Here is a 15660-nt window from a genome sequence, read left to right as displayed (position 1 = left end):
CATTACGAGAAGCCTAAACAAACGATACACATCGCCATTCGAATAGAGCCGGGCTACTCGAGTCCAGTCCAGTTTTACCTGGAAGACGCCCTGGGCGTCGGCGGCCACCGCGGCGTGTAGCGGCGTGCGTCCTGTGTTGTCCTGTGCGTTTGCATCGGCGCCGGCATCCAGAAGCCGTTTAGCTGCGTCGGCGCGGGCGTAGCGGGCGGCTAGGTGGAGGGCAGTCTCTCCGGTGCGGTCCGTCTGGGCAGCCAATGAGGCCCCCTGGTAGATGAGGTCAGAGATAATGTTGGCAGAACATTCTTCGGACTCCTCCTCCTCTGGGAGCTCCGGCTCCAGACCGCCCCCGCAGAAGGAAGCCAGCATCAGAGGGGTGAAACCATCTGGAGAGAGACAGACGGCGGGTCAGTCAATGAAACCACCAAACCGAAGGAGCAACTCGGTGCAGGACGACGTGAGGTGAACACTGACCAGGCCCTCTAACGTTGACATCCATGCAGTCCTGGTCAAACTCCCCCTGGGGTGGCGTGAGGGCCATGGAGGGGGGCATGCGAATGTCCGCGGCCGCCAGGTGGTGCTGGGTCCACTGTCTGCAGTCCACGGCGTCTTCACTCTCTGACAGGATGCTGGGCTCTTCGACCTTTAACCTCTTGGCCTCGGGGCAGTCGGCGTCGATCCACGAGTCACTGTGATCTCCGAGCAGAGACTCCTCCACCGTCTTGGGCATGTGTCTGGAGAGAAGGGCCAACATTCAAATATGTAGACTGATGTAGATCTCACCGTTTGAGCGTCCTGAAGGCAGGGGGACTACAGGGGAACTACAGGGGAACTACAGGGGAACTACAGGGGGACCAGAGGGGGACTACAGGGGGACCAGAGGGGGACTACAGGGGGACCAGAAGGGGACTACAGGGGGCCAGAGGGGGACTACAGGGGAACTACAGGGGGACCAGAGGGGGACTACAGGGGAACCAGAGGGGGACTACAGGGGGACCAGAAGGGGACTACAGGGGGACCAGAGGGGGACTAAAGGGGGACCAGATGGGGACTACAGGGGGACCAGAAGGGGACTACAGGGGGACCAGAGGGGGACTACAGGGGGACCAGAAGGGGACTACAGGGGGACCAGAGGGGGACTACAGGGGGACCAGAAGGGGACTACAGGGGGACCACAGGGGGACTACAGGGGGACCAGAAGGGGACTACAGGGGGACCAGAGGGGGACTACAGGGGGACCAGAAGGGGACTACAGGGGGCCAGAGGGGGACTACAGGGGAACTACAGGGGGACCAGAGGGGGACTACAGGGGGACCAGAGGGGGACTACAGGGGGACCAGAAGGGGACTACAGGGGGACCACAGGGGGACTACAGGGGGACCAGAGGGGGACTACAGGGGGACCAGAAGGGGACTACAGGGGGACCAGAGGGGGACTACAGGGGGACCACAGGGGGACTACAGGGGGACCAGAAGGGGACTACAGGGGGACCAGAAGGGGACTACAGGGGGACTACAGGGGAACTACAGGGGGACCAGAGGGGGACTACAGGGGGACCAGAGAGGGACTACAGGGGGACCAGAGGGGGACTACAGGGGGACCACAGGGGGACTACAACGGGACTACAGGGGGACCAGAGGGGGACTACAGGGGGACCACAGGGGGACTACAGGGGGACCAGAGGGGGACTACAGGGGAACTACAGGGGAACTACAGGGGGACTACAGTGGGACTACAGTGGGACCAGAGGGGGACCACAGTGGGACTATAGTGGGACCAGAGGGGGACTACAGGGGAACTACAGGGGAACTACAGGGGGATTACAGGGGAACTACAGGGGGACTACAGGGGAACTACAGGGGGACTACAGTGGGACTACAGTGGGACCAGAGGGGGACCACAGTGGGACCAGAGGGGGACTACAGGGGAACTACAGGGGAACTACAGGGGGACTACAGTGGGACCAGAGGGGGACCACAGTGGGACTACAGTGGGACCAGAGGGGGACTGCAGGGGGACTACAGTGGGACCAGAGGGGGACTGCAGGGGGACCACTCACTTCATGCCCAGTGCATCCTGGCCCACGGGTTCCCTGCGGTTCTTGTTGCTGCTGGGTTCTTTCTTGAGGAAGAATCCTTCGGGGAACCACAGGGTGCTGTGTTCTCTCTTCCTGCGGGCGATCAGCATGCCCAACACCAGAATGACCAAGAGGAACAGTGCCGCCACGCCCACCAGCATCAGCTTGCCCCATTTTGGAATATCCGTGTCAGGACGTATCTCACCTGGGGGCGGACAGAGGACAGACATGTCAGAACAAAGGACGTCAGCATATGAGCTGTGGACACAGTCTTTGGTTAAGAAATGACACGAGGAGAATTTGAAGCATGTATTATCTCATGCCGTGTATCTGGGTCAGGGGTCCGTGTGTGGGCACTCACTGCGGACTTCTCTGAGAGGATAGGGGAATTTGTCCAGCATGCCCGTCACTTTCAGGGCTCCCAGGTAATCGGCTGCGGTGTCGGCTGAGGAGAAGCAGTCGCCCGAGTCCTGGGAACACAGGCGGTTGTCAATCTCCAGGTACACCACGGAACCGATGACCTCCTGGTCGGGCTGCAGCTCTCGTTTGATGCGCGCCTCCCTGCGGGTGTAGGGACGGATCATGGCCTCTCCGTTATTGTCCAGGCGGAAGCGCAGGGTGGTCCTTAGGATGGCGCTGAGCTTCTGCAGGAAGGCGTTGCCCGTGCGCAGGAGCTCCTCCGGGGGCAGCAGAACCACCAGGACCAGGACCCCCTCGGCCAGCACCTCAGGGACATTGGCGGCGCAGTCCAGGCCGTCCCAGCCACACTCGGCGGAGTTACAGCCTTCGTCACAGCGGCCGTTGGCAAAGTGGTCGATGCAGTACGTCTCGTAGATGGGACTGGTGGACACAGAGAGAGGCGCCGGGGGGGGGTCAGCCGTGGCAACGCGCACAGGAACATGTCAGGCGTAACGGAAGATGGCGCCGAGGACAAAACGGTGGAGGGGGGTACTTACTTGCAGACGTTCTCCTTGGCCCTGCAGTCAAAGTTGTCGTAGAGGCACTCAGCGTTCTTGCACGACTCATCGCAGCGGCTGTTGTTGAAGAGGCGCCAGCAGCGCGGGTCCTCGCAGCGCGCCCACGGATTCATGGCCAGGGAGCAGTCGCCCCCATCCCAGCGGCAGGGGAGCATGTTGCACTCCTTGTCGCAGACGCCGTCGTTGGCCTTGCTGTGGCAGTCGGTCAGGGGGCAGGCGGGCGACGGCTCTGCCGTCCTGGTGCTGCCGTGCTCACAGCGCTTGCCCATCCAGCCTTGGGGACACTGGCACTGGAAGAAGGGGAAGCTGGTGCTCTCCGCGCAGAGGCCCCCGTTCCGGCAGGGCTGGGAGGAGCAGCCGTGGTTGCTGCGGTGTTGGCACTGAGACCCGGTGAAGCCCGGCGGGCAGGTACAGCGGGCGCCCCGCGTGGTCAGGCCACAGCTCCCCCCGTTATAGCAGGACAGCTCCCGGCATGACATGCTCCTCTCACACTGGTTCCCGGCGTAGCCCTGAGGAGGTTCAACAGTCACATGGTCAGTATGGGAGGGGGGGGTGGGGCCATTTTGACCGGGAGGGTCAGGGAGCGGGGCATGGCTGTGGGAGCTATCTAGGAGGAGATGTGACAGGCTGCTGTTGACCCTGATACTGACCAGCTGACAGGTACAGACGTATTCCAGGGCTGAGCTGCTGGAAACGGAACAGGCCCCTCCATTCTGACAGGGCTGAGATTCACACATGCTGAATCTGCTCTGGCACCGACGACCTGAAAACACGCAGCCGCACGCACGTCAGAGGGTCGCAGACACGTGGCACCAACGCATTCACGACGCCAACAACCACGCCGCCACACACACACACACACACACACACACACTCACCCGTGAAGCCCGGCTTGCAGACACACTGGTAGTCATTGGGGAGCTGGATGCAGTCCAGGCTGTTGCTGGGGCTGCAGGGATTGGAGTGACATTCGTTGATGTCCCCCTCACACCTCTCCCCGGTGAAGCCGGGGGGGCAGTTACAGCGGTAGCCCCCCACCCGGTCCACACAGGTACCGTTATTCAGACACTTCTGAGCCCCGGGCAGCCTGGGAGATGGAGCGCAGTCGTCCTCGTTGATCTCGCACAGAACACCTAGGGGGCAGCGCATGGAAAAGCTTGGTGTTAAACGCACTTTACGGAGGATGTTTCCATTTCAAAAGCACATGGCATAAAGCTTTTGATTTGACGACTGACGACCTTACCCAGGGTTCCCGGGGGGCAGGAGCAGATGTAGTGGCCCACCAGGTCAATGCAAGTGCCCCCGTTCTGGCAGGGGTGAGACTGGCACTCGTTGACTTCCCTCTCACAGTTTTCTCCGGTGTAGCCTGGCATACACTGTGGGAAGCGCGGAACACATGAAACGATGCACGCGCATCCACATTAAGGCGGTCGAAACACTTCCCCAGGCAGTCACACTCACGTCACACTGGTAGACTCCCACGTAGCTCCTGCAGGTGGCGCCGTTGCGACAGGGTTTGTCCTCACAGTGGTCCACCTGCTTCTCGCAGTAGCTGCCCGTGTAGTCGGCAGGACACTTGCAGTAGTGGCTGTTGCCCGTGTTGACACAGTGACCCCTGTGGTGACACAGCTCATCCGCCTGGACTCCTTCGACACAACAGGGGAACAGGGGAGAGCCGGGGTTACACCGCGCTGCACACAAACACTGCGCGCTACACAACAGGGGACACACGCGTGAGGAGCAGAGCGTGGGTCCGTACCTCTCTTCAGGGCAGCCACCTCACAGGACACCCCGGGGATGTCACAGTAGCGTCCAGACCAGCCTCCCTGGCATTCGCAGGAGAAGGACGCGTCCTTCTGCCGGCAGCGGCCTCCGTTCTGGCAGGGGGACGAGCGGCGGCACCAGTCCACGGGCATCTGGCAGCGGTTGCCCGTGTATCCCTTGGGGCAGGAGCAGCGGAAGGACTCCAGCGCGTCCTGGCAGAGACCCCCATTGAGGCAGGGCTGGGAGTCACATTCATTCACCTCATACTGGCAGTGGGAGCCAGTGAACCCGGAGCGACAGGTACAGGAGTAGGCGTTGATCTTGTCCGTACAGGTTCCCCCGTTAAAGCATGAGCTGTGGAAACAGGATCATTCACAGGGTAAAGCAATGTCCATACTTCAGCCTGCACGCACCCTGACACACACCGTCTCACACACACACACACACTGTCACACACTGACACACACTGTCACACACACCCACACACTGTCACACATTGTCACACACACACACACATTGTCACACATTGTCACACACTGTCACACACACACACACACACACTGTCACACACTCTGTCACACACTGTCACACACTGACACACACACTGACACACACACACACACACACACACACACACACACACTGTCACACACACACACTGTCACACACACACACTGTCACACACTGACACACACTAAGGCACTTTGAAACACCCTGACACACTCTAACACACCCTAACATACACTGGCACACCCTAACACAGTTTGACACACCCTGACACACTCTGACGCACCCTAACACAGTCGGACACACCCTAACACACGAATGTCACACTCAGAGACTGACCTTTGAGTGCAGTCGGGGATGTTGGTCTCACAGTTAATCCCGGTGAAGCCAGGTCTGCAGGTACAGGTGTAGCTGTTGACATAGTCTGTGCAGGTGCCTCCGTTCCTACAGGGGGCGCTCTGACACTCATTCACCTCCACGGCACAGCGAGGCCCTGTGAATCCGGGCAGACAGTTGCAGTGGAACGAGTTCACAGCATCCATACAGGAACCCCCCCTCAGGCATGGGTCTGCGAAGAGAGAGAGAGACAGGGAGAGGGAGAGAGACAGGGAGAGGGAGAGAGGGAGAGAGACAGGGAGAGAAAGAGAGAGGGAGGGTGGTTTGAACGGATGGAGATGGACCCATCTCCACTGCTGGCCAGTTCCTATGGCCTAAAGTCTGTGCTGTGGTACAGTTGGAGGTACAGCATCATCAGAGCCACATAAGCAATTGTAGAAAAATCACTTTACTATCATCCTTTTTTATTCATGATCTTATTAGAAGGGTTTTGTATTCTGTATGCTTTATCAATTACACAGGTACTGAAAGACTTGTCTCTCTCTCTGTCACCAAGTTGAAAGGCCAGTATCTTGTGTTCAGGGGCAGGGATGAATGGAATGTCGGCTGATTAGGGCCTTGGCTCCTTTTAGCAGTAAGAGAAACAGACCTCTGCCTGTTGTGATGGCAATTCCATCGATCGACACTCTTAAAGGAGTAAGAAACAGAGACAAAATTCTCTTGGCACAATTTAACCATTTATTATTATTTGCAAATAAGAGAGACGCATCAAACGCTTACAAACTTAATCGTCCGAGGAGTCTCTAGGAGTCTCAGGTCAATCAACAGTATTTATTACAGTTAAAAGGGCTGTGGTGAGTTGTTGCCCATCTGTCTTGTGTCACATAGGTTTTACCCAAAGGGCGGGCTGTCCCCCCACCTTATCCTTCTCAACTCCTGAGGAGTCACAATGTCTGGACAATCCACAGAGACACTAAAGGGTTATACAGATTTACGAGTAACCCTCTAATCCGCTGGTGCCGGTCAAGGATGTCCCCTAGTCAAACACCAGATCCCCCTCGGCATCTTTAACTAGTAACCCATTTATACATGTATAGGATGACCAAGTATACATCAGTGCAAGAATTTCCACAACACTGTGCCATAAAACTGCCATAAGAAACTGTTCTCTAGGAGGAAGCTCATGAACAGCAGGGGGTTATTATAACTAACATCCTATAGGTGAACTGAGCTCTATTCCTTATTGAGAAGAGCATAGTCAACTTAAGTCCCCATATAGTAACTGTCCAGATTGTTATATCTCAGCCTTTGACCAGGCTGCCTGGGCAACCAAGTCTCCAGGAGCTATTTGTGCAACCTTGCATTTTTAGACTACACCGTAGTGGCTACTACGCCTTGTATGTACATTCGGCAAATGCTAATTCCGTCATCTGTACTGTTGGAGGAGGATATAAGCTTGAAACTTGAAACGCATAATCAGAACAATCTGTCGTGACGTTACTCTGCTGGTCTCTGCACTCATTCTCTGTCAGCGTTGTGACGGTTGTTCCCGTGGCGCCACGTAATTAAACTTGAAACAATCAACCGTTATACCAGACTCTGAGAAGTTTTATTTTGATGAATGGCCAAACATTTTCCATCTTCCACACAAGGAACCGTGGCAGTGTTGCCGGCCTCTGACGGGTCACTCACTTGGGGAACAGTCGTTGATGTCCGTCTCACAGTTGGCGCCGGTGAAGCCACCCTGGCACAAGCACACGTAGCCCCCCAGCGTGTTGGTGCAGGTGCCGCGGTCCTTGCACGGGTTGGAGACGCACTCGTTCACGTCGATGTTGCACAGCTGACCTTGCCACCCCTGCTGACAGTTGCACTGGTAGCCCAGGTAGTCGGGGGTGTTGGTGCACTGGGCGTGGTTGTCACAGGGGTCGGGGGAGCACGGGGTGAGGACATCGGCGCAGGTGGAGCCGCTGTAGGGCAGCTCGCACAGGCAGGTGAAACTGGCCACCCCGTCCACGCACGTGCCCTGGTTCAGACAGGGACTGGACCAACACTCGTTGATGTTCACCTGACACAGGTTACCTAGGCGCAGCCGGAGAGAGCAACAGGGGAGTTACACGGCTGGATAGAGACATTTATAAACCAGATCGAACCACACCAGGAAACTGGCTCTCACTCAGTGATTTTAGAGATCCACTAGAGGGCGATAAGAGCGAGGATTTTAGAACTGCCTCTGTTTAACGGGGGAACCAAAACGCAGCCTGAGTGTCTGTGTCAGCTGGCGTGAGATCGTGTGGATGTAATGCAGTGTAGTTCCAATGGTATGTGGAGCGGGAGCAGCGTGCCACTGCGGCATTGGCACGGTGGACCGCTGCTCCCGTGACGCCCGCCCCGGCTCACCTCTGAAACCCTGGCGGCACTTGCAGGTGAACCCGTTGAGCTGGTCAATGCAGGTGCCCGCGTTCTGACAGGGGCTGGGGAGGCAGTCGTTGCGGTCCAGGTCACAGTTCTTCCCCACCCAGCCGGGCTCGCAGTCGCAGCGGTACCCGTTGACGTCGTCCCGGCAGGCGCCGTGCACACACGGGCTGCTGCCGCACTCGTCCACCTGGGAGTAGCAGAACGGCGGCTGGAAGCCGTCCGGGCACTGGCAGTGGAAGCCGTTCTCCTGGTCCACGCACGTGCCGCCGTTTCTGCAGGGCCCGGAGGAGCACTCGTCGATCTCCGCGTTGCACAGCGGCCCGGTGAAGCCCGGCTTGCAGACGCAGTCGTAGCGGTTCACGCCGTCCACGCAGATGCCGTAGTCGCACGGGCCGCTGGCGCAGTCGTCGAAGTTCACCTCGCAGTTGGTCCCTGCGTGGGCGACGGAGGGAGCACCGATCAGACACCGTCTCCGGGACCGCAGTGCCCGGGCCCGCCCCCGTCTGCAGGCACCACCCCCCCCCCCATTCATCGGGTGCTGCCGACTCACCTGAGGTGCCGTGCTGACACTGGCAGATGTACTTGTTCACCTGGTCCACACACTTGCCCCCGTTCTGGCAGGGGTTGCTGTGGCACTCGTTGAGCTGGTTCTCGCAGCGGTAGCCGGTGTAGCCCGCGTCGCAGTTACACGTGTAGCTGGCGATGCCGTCCACGCAGGTGCCATGGTGGCACGGGTCAGGCTGGCAGTTGTTGATGTTGCTCTCGCACAGCTTGCCCTCATACCCTGGTGGGGGGGGGGACAGGAGTTACAACAGGCCGCGTCTTCCAAATCCCTTGTCACCAGTCTGCTAGCGTCCCCGTCCAGACAGTTTCCAAGCAGTCCTTAACCATTTCACTTTTCTCATTCCTTCACCTGTCTCTCTCACTCCCTCTCTTTTTCAGGGGCCTGTCATGCTGTGGGCTAAGAGACAGGAAGGGGCCTGTGGTGCTGTGGACTAGGGGACAGGGTGGGGCCTGTGGTGCTGTGGACTAGGGGACAGGGTGGGGCCTGTGGTGCTGTGGATTAGGGGACAGGGTGGGGCCTGTGGTGCTGTGGACTAGGGGACAGGGTGGGGCCTGTGGTGCTGTGGACTAGGGGACAGGGTGGGGCCTGTGGTGCTGTGGACTAGGGGACAGGGTGGGGCCTGTGGTGCTGTGGATTAGGGGACAGGAAGGGGCCTGTGGTGCTGTGGACTAGGGGACAGGGTGGGGCCTGTGGTGCTGTGGACTAGGGGACAGGGTGGGGCCTGTGGTGCTGTGGATTAGGGGACAGGGTGGGGCCTGTGGTGCTGTGGACTAGGGGACAGGGTGGGGCCTGTGGTGCTGTGGATTAGGGGACAGGAAGGGGCCTGTGGTGCTGTGGACTAGGGGACAGGAAGGGGCCTGTGGTGCTGTGGATTAGGGGACAGGAAGGGGCCTGTGGTGCTGTGGACTAGGGGACAGGGTGGGGCCTGTGGTGCTGTGGACTAGGGGACAGGGTGGGGCCTGTGGTGCTGTGGACTAGGGGACAGGGTGGGGCCTGTGGTGCTGTGGGTTGCAGTAGAGAATAAGGGCCCTTGACGAGGCCTGCGGGCCTGGCTTTGTTCCCCCCGGCAGAGCAGAGCGGACAATGGGGCGCACCACGTCTAACAGGGCCACTTCACTCAACAACGAGGCTGGGGGGGGACGGGGAATACCAAGCAGCTGGCTACTGCTAAACAATGCAACAGGCTCCCCCAATACACACACGCAGACTCCAACAAACACACCCACACAAACAAACACACACACTAAAATAGGAACACAAACACGCCCCGCTCCAGAAACGGGCTGAAAACGGTGTTTCTGAGAGGTTGACCTTCTTCTACGTGCTAATGGCTGGACGGTGAGGGCGCTAGGACATGCCATAAGGATGGTGGAGTGTGTGAGTGTGTCTGGGGCTGTGGTATTGTGGGGTACAGAGGAACAGATGTCGGGGCGATGACCAGCCCCCCTACACCCCTCCTCACAGCTGCTGGCCTTGGGTGACCCCGTGATCCTGGGGTCCGAGGGACCGGCTAGGGAGATTAGGGGCCTCATGTCAGTCTGTACTGCCCCAGTCCAGCCCAAAGTACAGCCCCAGGCCAGAGGCTGCCACATACACCCAGCCAAACAGTCCTCTCACCCCACCGTGTCTCTCAGCAGACACTGACCACCCATGAGGCGTCAGGGCAGAGACTCTGTAATGGTTAAAGAGTCGGGCTGGACAACGTCAAGTTGCTGACTTCGAATCTCCACGTGAAAAAGTTGTGGCTGTGCCCTTGAGCAAAGCACTTTACCCCTAAGGCACCAGCGAGTGGCTCAGGACACCAGGCCCAGCTGAATGTGGAGTGTCTTGTGAGGGGTGTGTCAGGACGGTGAATGCAGAACACATAAATGGACATTGACCTTCTACGTTTCTCTTGTTCCTCACCTTCAGCGCAGCGGCACTCATACCCGTTGGGTCGGTCGAAACACTTGGCTCCGTTCTGGCAGGGCGTGCTGGCGCACTCATCAACGTCCATCTGACACATGGTGCCAGTAAACCCTGGGACAGGCAAACACAGAGGTGAGGGGTCAAAGAAAAGCTCCGGTAGACTGGTCCACCCTGAGGTCAGAGGCCAGCCCGGCTCACTCTCCTTAAGATGCCAGAGGCTGGGTTGGGCATGGGATGTCTGGATGTTGAGATGCTTGGGTTGGAGAGCGTCTGGACAGGGCAGCGGCCCATGGACTGGAAACTGTGCGCCAGAGTGTGGGATCTATACAGTGTGGGATCTAAACAGGGTAGGATCTATACAGTGTGGGATCTAAACAGGGTAGGATCTATACAGTGTGGGATCTAAACAGGGTAGGATCTATACAGTGTGGGATCTAAACAGGGTAGGATCTATACAGTGTGGGATCTAAACAGGGTAGGATCTATACAGTGTGGGATCTAAACAGGGTAGGATCTAAACAGGGTGGGATCTAAACAATGTGGGATCTAAACAGTGTGGGATCTAAACAGTGTGGGATCTAAACAGTGTGGGATCTAAACAGTGTGGGATCTAAACAGTGTGGGATCTAAACAGTGTGGGATCTAAACAGGGTGGGATCTAAACAGTGTGGGGTTCTGTGCTCAGGAATCTGCAGTGTTTGGTTCATCATCTGGACTGTGATGCATTCTGAAATGTCTGGTGAGTTTTAGAATGTCTGCAGCATTCTGGAATGTCGGGTAAGTCATCATTCCAGCTTCCCAAATCCTCTCTCCTTCATGCGGCATCATTTATATTGATACATTTGCCGCCATTTAAATGACATGAATGTGTCAGTGAATAAATAATCAGTATGGTTAATGCCTTGGTATAATGGTATTTCATATTTGACACTTTTTTCAACAGTGTCTGAAATAGTTAGTTCTCAATTTGTTGTCATGGGAACGTCAAGGTAGTCTTTAAATCAGCGTCTTTTCCATGCCGAAGACAAAGCTTGGCTGGCAGAGCAACAGCAAATCAATGGTGAGGGGGCCCATGTAGGGGTTAATTGGTTGGCAGTGGCTGGTTTAGGAACACCTCGTGTTGATTAAGAGGGTGAGGAGGATGGGCCTGGTCTGGCTGTCTGTGTGTTGCTGCTTTGGGCAGGGGGTTAGAGGGGAAGAGACAGTGGGAAGCCCCCCCCCCCCCCTGCCTCTATCAGCTCAACAGGCTCAATAGCTAGATGGGGGGTGAGGGGGGATGTCTGCCCCAGATGTAAATTGCAAACCTGAAAAAGAATCTCATTAGTAAGACTGCTGTTACCCCACCCCCCACCCCCCACCACCGAGGGGAGGGGGGGGTGGCTGTCCCTTCCACATTCCACCAGAATGGGGGAGAGGAGGGGGTTGAGGGGTTTCACAATAGTGTCTTTGTTCAGGCGAGAGGATCGGCAGGCTGCCTCTGGGTTCTGCGTGTCTTTCATGACTGAGGTAGGTCGCTCCAACATCCCGTCCAACACAACAAGCGGGAGGAGCACTCATCTCACACCTGTTCTGGTCGCACTGACTGACCATGGCGCGGGAAGGGAGGCTGTCTTTAAACGGCCGGGACAGATTGGGACTCGGCTCTCACCTGGCTGGCAGGTGCATGTGAACGCGTTGACCAAGTCGCGGCAGATCCCGTCGTTCACACACGGGTTGCTGTCACACTCGTCCACATCCACCTCGCAGTATGTCCCCATGTAACCTGGGGGACGAATCAGACGCACGTTAGCAGAACAGAAACAGCGAAACCCAGGCGGCATGATCTCATGATCTTCTTCTGTCTAGGGGAGTTCCAGCAGTGGCAACAGGTTCTCACAGTCCACATAAAAGGGGACCGCAGATGGTTTTAAATCAACAGTCTCTGAGTCCCAAACCAAGAGCAAGGGCGTTAGCTTTTTCTCCCTGGATGGGAAACCATCCCAAACAGAACTACAGCTCCGGAAAGAATTAGGAGACCACTGAACCTTTTTCTTTCCTTTCCAAAAAAGTCGAAAAGGAAGGTTTTTAGTGAGAAACAGAAGGGTTCAAATTAAGAGAGCACTGCAAATTGAACGCTTCTGTTCCTCACTCAAAACCTTCCTTTTCAACGTAATTTTTTCCCCCGGAGCTGTAAGTCTGACCTGGATCACCACACCACATCCTGGGTCCCCAGAGTCCTACCAATCCCAGTACCTGGGTCATGGGTCCCTATGAGAAGTGGTGTGGAGCTACGGGGTGTCGCGCTGTTCCCTCCACTGAGGTGATACTGAGGGTACCGCGGGTCTGCCGTGCAACTGAAGGGACAGAGGCAGCGTGGAATCGGGGAAGAATTGGCCACTCCACATGGAGCTTCACCAGGCTAGCCGACGATGAGGAGGGTGGAGCGAGAGAAGAGGAAGGGGTCTGTCTGTGGAGGGGGAGGGTAGGAGCTCCTTCTGGGAAAGAGCCTCGCCCCCCTCCTCCTCCCTCTGTGTGTGTGAAGGGTGCAGAGTGGAGCACAGAGGGACCCTATTGTCCTGCTTCATTCCCACCACTCCACCGCTCATTACTATTCACAGCACACTCCTCCCCCTCGCCTCGCCTCGCCGCTCTCTCTCCCGCTCTCTCACCATACAGCCCTATAGAACAGGACTCCCATCCCTAATTTGTATAGTCCCCCCCCCTCCCCCCCACACACACACACCAAACCCCCAGCCAGGATGCATGGACTGAGGACTGCTCGGTGCGCCAGAGTTTCAATGTGTTTGTGAAGAAGGTTTGGGAGCATTAATGCCACCGTTCAGACAAACTGTGGCTGTCTCACTGGGATCAGTGCGGCCAAAGTCATGAGCTTCTCCTCGCCCAACCAGCAGCCCCGGCTCGGGCGAGCAATGAGACGGTTACATAACGGGGTCTAGTGTTGAGGGGCTGGTGGAGGGTTACAGCACACAGCTACTGGGAAAGTCAAGTGGAAAGTCGGAAGCTGCAGATGTCTGACGATAAGATGGTCTATAGTAAACAGTAGGAGAGCATTGATATGAGACCAGGCAAGACGTGGCCATAGTTCTCTGTAGTTCTTGGTCTGTAATTCCCTGGCCATAGTTCTCTGTAGTTCTTGGTTTGAAGTTCCATGGCTGTAGTTCTCTATTGTCCCTTGGCTGTAGTTCTCAATAGTTCCCAAGCCCTTGTTCACAGCAGTTCCCCGGCTGTCACTTTCTAACTGTACTTGGCTGGCTGTCGTTTTATAGCTGTAACTTCACTGGCTGTTGTTTTCTAGCTGTAATTCCCTGCCTCTAATTCTCTATAGTTCTTGGTCTGTAATTCGCTGTCTCTAGTCCTCTGTAGTTTTGGTCTGTAATTCCCTGGCTGTAATTCTTGGTCTGTAATTCCCTGTCTGTAGTTCTCTGTAGTTCTTGTTCTGTAATTCCCTGTCTGTAGTTATCTGTAGTTCTTGTTCTGTAAGTCCCTGTCTGTAGTTCTTGTTCTGTAATTCCCTGTCTGTAGTTCTCCGTAGTTCTTGGTCTGTAATTCCCTGTCTGTAATCCTTGGTCTGTAAATCCCTGTCTGTAATCCTTGGTCTGTAATTCCCTGTCTGTAGTTCTCTGTAGTTCTTGGTCTGTAATTCCCTGTCTGTAGTTCTCTGTAGTTCTTGGTCTGTAATTCCCTGTCTGTAGTTCTCTGTAGTTGTGTGTTGTGAGGTGTGTCCAGGCGGTCAGCGTGGGGGTGTGGTTATACCTGGCATGCAGATGCAGGTGAACTCTCCGATGCGGTCCAGACAGGTGGCGTCGTTCTGGCAAGGCATGGACAGACACTCGTTGATGTCGATCTCACAGCGGGGGCCGGCGTAACCACGGCCACACTGGCACTGGAAGGAGCCCTCGGTGTTCACACACTTCCCAAAGTGTTCACACGGGTTGGCCCCTGCAGGCAGAACAAAGGTCAGGACCGTTTAGGTCAGGGTCAGATCGGACGGGACCAACCCCAACGCTGGGACGTTGAATGACATGCTCCCTTACCAATAGAACACTCGTCCATGTCCTGGTTACAGGCTCCGCCCACGAAGCCGGCAGGACAGGTGCAGATGGCACGCCCATTCAGCGGGTTGGTGTCGCACACGGCGCCCTCGTTACACGGGTTACTGACGCACGCGTCGTCCAGGTGACACAGCAGACCTGGGGGGGGGGGAGAGAGAGAGAGAGAGAAGCAGACAGAACCGGGTCAGGCCTGCCGCGTCCAGGGAGGGCGGTCGACAAAACGGGGCCAGCGGAGCGGGCCGACTCACCGGTCTTCCCCACAGGACATTCGCAGAAGAAAGAGGCCACGCGGTCGTGGCAGGTGGCGCCGTTGAAGCACACGGCCGTGGCGCAGTCGTCGATGTTCTCGCTGCAGTCGTCTCCCGTCCAGCCGTTGACGCATACGCAGGTGTGTCCGCCGATGGTGTTGAAGCAGGTGCCCCCGTTGTGACAGGCGTTGGGCTGCATCAGGCACTCGTTCACGTCCTCGGCGCAGTACTGGCCCGTCCACTCCGGCGGGCAGCGGCAGTTATAGGTGTTCACTCCGTCCACGCACACGCCCCCGTTCATACACTTATGACCCGGGCAGTCGTCCACGTTGGTCTCACAGTTGTGGCCTTGGAAACCTGAGAGAGAGGGGGGGAGAGAGGGGGAGAGAGGGAGAGAGAGAGGTGAGTCAAAAGGCTAGGTCTCATGGGTTCCCAGGCCATCCCTCCCATCAGAGTGTGTTGCTGGTGATCCAACACATCCATATGGTGCTCCTCAACACTGGCCTCTGCTTCCCACAGCTGTGGAGGTAAAGGGCAGAGTGGCCAGTAAAAAGGTTTCAGTGGGCGTCCGCGTGTTCACATGTTTTGGTGGTTTAGTGTTTCCCACAGTAGGCAGCAGCAGAGCGGCAGGGCCAGGAGGGGGCCGACACGCAGCGCTCTGCCTCACTCCAGAGGTCTGCTACTCTGGGCCGTGTTTGCTTGTTTTATCATCTCTCGCAGTTTCAATGACTTCCTCTCCAGCCCAGAGACATTTCCTGTCTGCTCCCCAGGGGGAAGCCAGGAGGGCCATAAACTGAATTCCTCCTGAAGGGAG

General features: G+C 57.0%; 1 protein-coding gene across 1 annotated transcript in view; it reads right to left on the bottom strand.

Annotated features, from left to right (window-relative positions):
- Positions 1 to 15660, bottom strand: part of notch3 (notch receptor 3) — a 39685-nt gene that overhangs the window by 5749 nt on the left and 18276 nt on the right. The window contains exons 5-23 of the mRNA XM_029123156.2: positions 14847 to 15203; positions 14581 to 14736; positions 14300 to 14485; positions 12195 to 12308; positions 10544 to 10657; positions 8624 to 8857; positions 8056 to 8505; positions 7351 to 7737; positions 5662 to 5890; positions 4811 to 5169; positions 4513 to 4697; positions 4295 to 4427; positions 3930 to 4184; positions 3702 to 3814; positions 3031 to 3560; positions 2436 to 2914; positions 2057 to 2279; positions 472 to 731; positions 79 to 383 (exon numbers count right to left, since the gene is read on the bottom strand). Of these exons, the coding sequence (XP_028978989.2) occupies positions 79 to 383; positions 472 to 731; positions 2057 to 2279; positions 2436 to 2914; positions 3031 to 3560; positions 3702 to 3814; positions 3930 to 4184; positions 4295 to 4427; positions 4513 to 4697; positions 4811 to 5169; positions 5662 to 5890; positions 7351 to 7737; positions 8056 to 8505; positions 8624 to 8857; positions 10544 to 10657; positions 12195 to 12308; positions 14300 to 14485; positions 14581 to 14736; positions 14847 to 15203 (5069 nt within the window). The remainder of the gene's footprint in view (positions 1 to 78; positions 384 to 471; positions 732 to 2056; positions 2280 to 2435; positions 2915 to 3030; positions 3561 to 3701; positions 3815 to 3929; positions 4185 to 4294; positions 4428 to 4512; positions 4698 to 4810; positions 5170 to 5661; positions 5891 to 7350; positions 7738 to 8055; positions 8506 to 8623; positions 8858 to 10543; positions 10658 to 12194; positions 12309 to 14299; positions 14486 to 14580; positions 14737 to 14846; positions 15204 to 15660) is intronic.

This window comes from Esox lucius, chromosome 11, assembly GCF_011004845.1.
Source record: "Esox lucius isolate fEsoLuc1 chromosome 11, fEsoLuc1.pri, whole genome shotgun sequence".
NCBI classification, from domain to species: Eukaryota; Metazoa; Chordata; class Actinopteri; order Esociformes; family Esocidae; genus Esox; species Esox lucius.
This window is presented reverse-complemented; position numbering and strand designations above follow the sequence as displayed.